The 6,975-nt window shown below is 39.6% G+C and overlaps 1 protein-coding gene across 1 annotated transcript in view; it reads left to right on the top strand.

Moving 5' to 3' along the window:
- The first annotated feature begins 303 nt into the window (after positions 1 to 303).
- col21a1 (collagen, type XXI, alpha 1) overlaps positions 304 to 6,975 on the top strand; it is a 28,826-nt gene continuing 22,154 nt past the window's right edge. The window contains exons 1-5 of the mRNA XM_087802989.1: positions 304 to 442; positions 4,009 to 4,136; positions 4,244 to 4,804; positions 4,967 to 5,132; positions 5,202 to 5,430. Coding sequence (XP_087659115.1) covers positions 4,040 to 4,136; positions 4,244 to 4,804; positions 4,967 to 5,132; positions 5,202 to 5,430 — 1,053 coding nt within the window. The 5' untranslated portion in view covers positions 304 to 442; positions 4,009 to 4,039. The remainder of the gene's footprint in view (positions 443 to 4,008; positions 4,137 to 4,243; positions 4,805 to 4,966; positions 5,133 to 5,201; positions 5,431 to 6,975) is intronic.

The following is a 6,975-nucleotide window of genomic DNA, read 5'->3' as shown; positions in this document are numbered from 1 at the left end:
AGTGGGCTGATCAACTCTTCTGTCCTGGATCCAGGAGTCTCCATGTTCTCTGGTCGTGCCCTTAGCAACCAACGCAAGATCCAAACCCTCAACACTTGGACGGGGACTGAGCTCCTTACTATTATTTTCCTTGAGCTCTGGAAGAGATGGGCCGTCTCTCTCTCTCTTTCCTGACTTTCTTATCTGCCGCTTCTTTTCCACCCATTGTAATTGAGTTGGCCAGAGGCCAGTGAAGGTCCGCCATCGTGGGGGTGGCAAAGGAGGACAGAACCTGAGGAGATTGAAGGAGCTGCTGAGGAAAGGCAGGCTTTTATTCTGGAGAGAAACACGTGCACCTTCTCCTGGTCCACTTTCTGTAAACTTGAGTGGGTGAACAGTCGCGATCACCAGCTTTCAATGAGGATTAAGGGAAGTTCACTCAAAGACTTGGACATATTTACCGGTAATCTTTCTGCTTACTCTTAATCTTCCTCTTAACTTTCTGCATGCAGATCCTTGAACATTTTACAATTAAAAATAAGGAATTAAAATAAATGAAAATCTGTTTTTTTTCCAGGCAGTTTGTTGCACTTTAATTCAGTGAAGTCCAGTTATCGCTCCCACGTTTGCACTCCTGTCATAAAAAAATGTCTGGAATCACATCCAGAAACTCACTCTCAAACTCTTCTCTTCTTCTCTGCATGCACAACAAACGTGTTTTTTTTTTTTAAATGAAAAGTAGTGAGAAAAGTGATTTACAAGGCACTTTTAACAGCTTTTTAAACCGCTTTTTCCTAAAAGAATTTGGCAGCTATAAATCCCTGTGATCCTGGCAGCTGTGATTTACACCCGAGAGAAGTTTCTCTGGAATGAAACAACTTCCTTTTGCCAAATTCATAGCAGATAAGCCTGGAAGTCGTTGCACGTCTGCAGACACAACCAAACAATAACAGAAGAACCTCCTGATGCTTTCTGGAGTATGTTTCACCTGCTTCTTGTTACACCAACAAACAAAGACATTCCCAAAGCTGGAGTTAATGTATTGTCTTACACGGGAGTTATACGGCTCCTTGGAAAAAAACTAATTTGAGTTATAACAAGTGACATTATTCCACCTGCTTTGCTGCAGAACCTCCTGCATTTCAGCACTTCCCAGTCGGATCCCGGATCTCTGGTCCAGCAATTTGGTCTAGAAATAAAGTGTGAGGAAAGTCGATCAAGGAGAAAAGTCTTCCTTCCTGGACGCAGCTAGCGAGGGTGTTTTCCAGCGGCTCCACCGGCTCCACTAGGGGAAAATTCTTCTTTTGCTCCAGCCAGTGGAAAATGAAATATTCTAACGTGATCGTGGCCAAAGGTTACATGCCGGCTACTGTTTTATTGACCCTCACGTGCAGCTGCTTGAAAGAGTGCTCGATAATGACCATGTTGCAATCTGTTCCACAAGTTCGGCTTCCTTGGAGTATCTGCTCCTCGTTTGTAACGGTTTCAGGGATGTTTGGCATGTGTTGGAAACTGCAATAAAAGATGATTAAGCAGAGCCTTCGACCAGGAACAACTGTAGGTTTTGGACTCTGTGTTTTAAAGACGTGTCGAAGGATCTCTAGGATAGATTTCTTTGTCTTCACGAAACTGGAAAAACTTTTTTGTTTTTTGTTTGACTAAATACAGTTTAAAGATCCAAGACCTGGAAGATGGATTTTTTTGATTTGCTCATTTAGTATCTTTCTTTAATTTTTTTTTTGTTTGTTTGTTTTTCAATCAACCATCCATCCATCCATTTATCCATGTATCAATCCATCCATCCATACATCCTCAGCACCAAACAGTATGATTCCTCAATGATTTGCATTACTTTGTAGTTTATTATTGAAACGCTTACAAAGATTCCATCTTTTTGTTAAACCACCATTTTCTCCATGTTGTGTTCAGCACATGTGTAACTTAAATGTGTTATTGCCGCCCACACACATTTGCATGCTTTGTTGTGAAGCCTAACATTTTTTGTACTTGACATTAACTGATGTTGAAGAACAAACCTGGTGTTTTGACATGCATTGAACTTGCCTGGACGAATGTCAGCTACTTGTTTAGAACCAAATCCTTGGATGGAATAGTTTGTACTCAGATTTATGTATAAGCTTTGATTTCTATTAAGACAGGAAAGAAGGGAAATGCAGTGAAAGGCAATAGAAATAAAACACTGCAAAGACTGAAGCAAATATTTAAGGTTTGTTTCAAGTACAAATGATCTAATTCAAGTCACATTTATCGGCCAAATTTAGAATAAAGAGCTAATATATCTTATTTTTAAATATTGAAAGAACAAATTGAAACATGCTTGTTGAGTTTCCTATAATAAGACATTATTCTGCACTTTTGAAACTTTTCAAGAAAATATGTCAATTAACTCTTAAGGTATAAACACGTAATTCATGCTTCATTCATTCATGCTTTTGTTTTAATTTAAGGCATTTTGTGAAATTGATTTTAGGGTTAGCAGTAAGAAAAAGAAAATCAAACCTCAACCATTAAGAAAGTCAAACAAGACTTGACAAATCAAAACACTTGCCTAAAATAGAAGCACATGTTTTGGTAGGAAGTGTGTCAATATAATCATTGTTAAAAAAAAGCTGACTCTGCAACTTTTAACAAATGCAGGAAACCCATGTGAACTCTTCAGAATGTCACAGGTGCGGAACACGCAGCCTCAGGGCCTTTTCAAATTTCTAAACATGTAATTAATCGCTGGGGCAAATTGTATTCTGGCTAGATATCATCTGGCTTTGTTGTGGATAATTAGGAAATAGCCGGAGAGAAAAGGATAACTTGTCAAAAGGAGAGGAAGAGTTGAAGTGTGGTTTGTGCAGAAGTCAAAAAGAGCAGCACTTTGCTGAGATAATGAACATGTTGAAGGATAAGAGGAAGCAGCTCAAGAAAAATAATAATTGCGTAACAAAAAGCCTGTTCATATACAGCAACAGATTATTTGTACAAAGTTATTCTTATGATATCAAATTCCAATGAAAAATTAAACATGAATGAACAATGAATGATTGAGTAGATAAGAAATCAGAGACAGCTCCTACCTCTGCCAGGTAGCTCATTTAAAACGACCTTTATATCTACATAAAATCAATTAAAAATACTTTAGATTAATTATTTGTGCTCACAGCAAGAGTAATCTTTCTTTTCGATCTCAAACGCTGGGCCAAATGTAAGATTGGAATCTTCAAAGTTTGTTAATATCTTGCTCTACCTAAAAGCGTTGCTAGAAACAACTGTTTCTGTGACCATGTGGAAGTTATTTTACTGTAGTGATTTGGTTGTTTTTGTTTGCTTACTAGTCTACTTACTACCTAGGCAAGCCTAGAGGCCCTAAGAGGTGTTCACATCCCGACAAGCAACTGATTTACATACAAAGTCAATGTAGAGGTTCTATTACAATCTGTTTATCATCATCAACAATGTGGTATCAGGGCATGCAAAAAGTTTGTGGTGGCCCGATTTAATCTCCAAATGATGGTCATAACCAACTCAAGAAAAATCTGAATTACGACCAGTTGCTGCTCGTTTACCAATCTATTATCTCAATTATCCAATGTAAATTATCTAAATGTTTCAGTACAACTTTGGTAAGCTACGAAGCCGCACTTCTTGATGGGTTTAAGATCATTACTGAGTAATCCGGACTCTCATAGAGTAATAAGTAAGTGTATAGAAAAACCTCAAATCGGTGCCTGTCAAGGGAAGTGCTTATGAAGCAGATTTCAAACTCAAAGCAGGCTTAATGCGGTTTATAATCCAGTGCCCTTTATAGTCCAAAAATATGTTAACTTCACTGTGACAGTGGAAAAAATAAGGAATATAGTGCCTTCAGTTTTCCTCAGAATGTCAGACAAACACTCTTGAAATTAAGCTTCAGCATTTTGTCAAGGCAAGAACAATATAAAGTCACATGTCACAAATGCTTTCATTGTCCATCCACTTATTCACTGCAACACAAAGCATGTGTCTCCCCTTCCCCTTCAGGTGCTCAATTGGAACTTGGTGCTGCTGCATAATGGGTTACAAAGCGTCCTCCATGCATTGTGTCTTAAGATGCCTGTGCTTCATGCTTCTCCATTTGTTAAATGCAGCACAGCATGACGACGTAAGAAGTAAGGGCTCTCCTGTCTTCCTTGTGCTTTTGTTCATTCAAATGCTAGTGCAATGATTCAACCATGACAGTTAATTCCCTGCTAATGTGACTCTCTGTCTTGTCCAGGTTGTAGGACAGCTCCTTGTGACTTGGTTTTCATCCTAGACGGCTCCTGGAGCGTTGAGGATGTCAACTTTGAAATTGTTAAGCGATGGCTTGTGAATATCACCACCAGCTTCAATGTCGGAGAAAAATTCACTCAAGTCGGAGTGGTCCAGTACAGCGACGATCCCGTGTTAGAAATACCTCTGGGAAAACATTACTCCAACAAGGAGCTCATCAGAGCCATGGAGTCCATTGACTACATGGGCGGGAACACGAGGACTGGAACGGCTATCAAGTTTGCCACGGACAAATTGTTCGGCCTCTCTGAGCGTGGCCCACTGGGTGTTTCCAGAATTGCTGTCGTCCTTACAGATGGAAAATCTCAAGATGAGGTCTTGAAAGCTGCGGAGGCAGCGAGGAAAAAAGGAGTCATTCTGTTTGCCATTGGTGTTGGTCCAGAGACAGAAGCAACCGAGTTGAGAGATATTGCAAACAAACCTTTCTCAACCTATGTGTTCTCTGTTGAAGACTATAAAGGTATTTCTCGGATCATACAAGTCATACGTCAGAAACTCTGCGAGGGTGAGTCAAAGCATTTCAGACACAAGATAAAATGTAATTTAATCAAAGTGATTAGTGAAGAACTATCGTTTAAAATGACATCACCTTAAATGACAACATCAGTGGGTGGCCTTTGCCAAAAACCACTTCATGTACATATTTCCACTGTTTTCCTTTCCTCAGAGACTGTTTGTCCAGCAAGAATTCCCATCGATTCCCGGGACGAGAAAGGCTTTGACATTCTCTTACATCTAAATTTAGCCAAGAAAGCAAAGAAGACACAGGGAACTTATTCCGGCACAAGAGCATATGAGGTGACGTCTCGTCTTGACTTAAGTGAAGCAACAAGGTAATCAGATCATTCCGAATCTCTCTCTTTCATCCCTCACACTAAGTTAACTCACGCTCTGTATCAAAGGAAGCTTTTCCCTGATGGCCTGCCACCGTCTTATGTCTTTGTGGCCACGCTGAGGTACAAAGGCTCAGTGACGAGAGAGGAGTGGGACCTCTGGAGGATTCAGACGCTTGATGGAAGACCTCAGATGGCGGTGACCTTGAACGGAGTTGACAGTACGGTCATGTTCACGACAACCAGCGCGGGGCCCAGTGGAACCCAAACTGTTGCCTTTTCTCAACAGACAGCCAAAGTAAGCCAATCCCTTGGATACCATTGTAAAAGAAAAAGACTTAGGTACTGGTGGGAAATTAAGTTAATTTTTTATAGAACTGTGACATGCGGGTTTGAAAAGAGGATGGGATGTGGGTTAGCATATTGATAAGGATCCTCAGTGACATTGACGGTGCATTTAATGTTGGGCATGACAAATCACGGTACATCAGTGTTGCCTCAGGTCACTGGTCATTTAGTCTGTCTGTGGAGCTCTTGGGAACAGGGATGACGATGAAGGACTTCTGCTGGATAGAAAAGTAGCACTGTCCTTCAGCATTTTCCCTGGGACCTTGTCAGGGATGGCAGACTCTCTGGGGTAAACCATTCTGCAATTACTTTCCCACTACAGGTGCCTGAAGAGTTGGATACTCTTTAGTGCATCTGGTTAGGTTGCAGTCGACAGGGATCAGGTCATCTCCCCTGTAAATAGTTACAAAATGTAATAAAACATGGTGGCATTCTCACAACGATGATCAAAGAAACGCTCAAGTAAGTGTCAACATCAGAAAATGAGAGAATAACCAATACCAGATAATCTAGCATCTTGTTTCGTAAGTATTGATCTATATATCAGCACAAATATCTTCAATTTCATGGTTCCCAAACTATACTTTTTTCTATACCAATTTCACAAGATCAATTCTTACAAAAAGAAAAATGACATAACACATTGTACAAATATTCAGTTTTTTTTTTTCTTTGTTTTTTTTTTAGCACATTTCCTTTACATTTCCACTCCAATGTTACAGAAAGGAAAAGTGTCTAGTGCAAAGAATATGAGAAACCAAGTCAGAGATAAAAAAATTAAAAAAGTGTCTGTTTTCTCGGGACACAAACATCTATGCTCAATGCTGATGGTGTCACTAACGGTGAAAAAAGTAGCTCTGAAGTTTGGATGTTTGAAGACTAAAGACTCACACTAAATTCACACTGCAGGGAACTGTCCCCCTTACATCAGCATCATAGGCACTTGTTAAGAAAAGATAAACATAACAATAAATATTGGTTAGATGTTCATGTACCAGACAAAATAAACCCATAAAATAAAACTACATAATAATAACTTAGCGTCCGTTTAGAGGTCAACAAATGTTAGAACTTGATGACATGTTGTGACAAACTTCCATCATTGCCCAATCACAGCAGAGTTGGTATGGTTATGGTAAACACGATTTGATCTCAGGAACAACAAAGAGTTTCAAGTGGGCGGGGCTTAAGATAATTTTCTAATGTAAATATTTCATGAAATTAGAGTTTTGTACAAACAGACACATACTGATGTGTATCTTTCTGCATATGTTGCATCGCGCACGGTAGCAATTTAGCATGCTCGGAAACACAACACACGGGAACTCTAAATAGATCTATATATCATGGGGAAGATAACTAGTATGTAAACGTTTCAGCTAAATGACTGTTAATGTGATTTACCTGCGTATATCAAACCTTTGCACCAAAAGACAAAGCATGTTTACCTACTTGATGCTACCAAAGCATTTGAAGTTCCATACCCAGCCCTAGT

Source organism: Callionymus lyra, chromosome 11 (genome assembly GCF_982586985.1).
Source record: "Callionymus lyra chromosome 11, fCalLyr1.hap1.1, whole genome shotgun sequence".
NCBI classification, from domain to species: domain Eukaryota; kingdom Metazoa; phylum Chordata; class Actinopteri; order Syngnathiformes; family Callionymidae; genus Callionymus; species Callionymus lyra.
The sequence above is the reverse complement of the archived record's forward strand: the minus strand, read 5'-3'. Positions and strand labels throughout refer to the sequence as shown.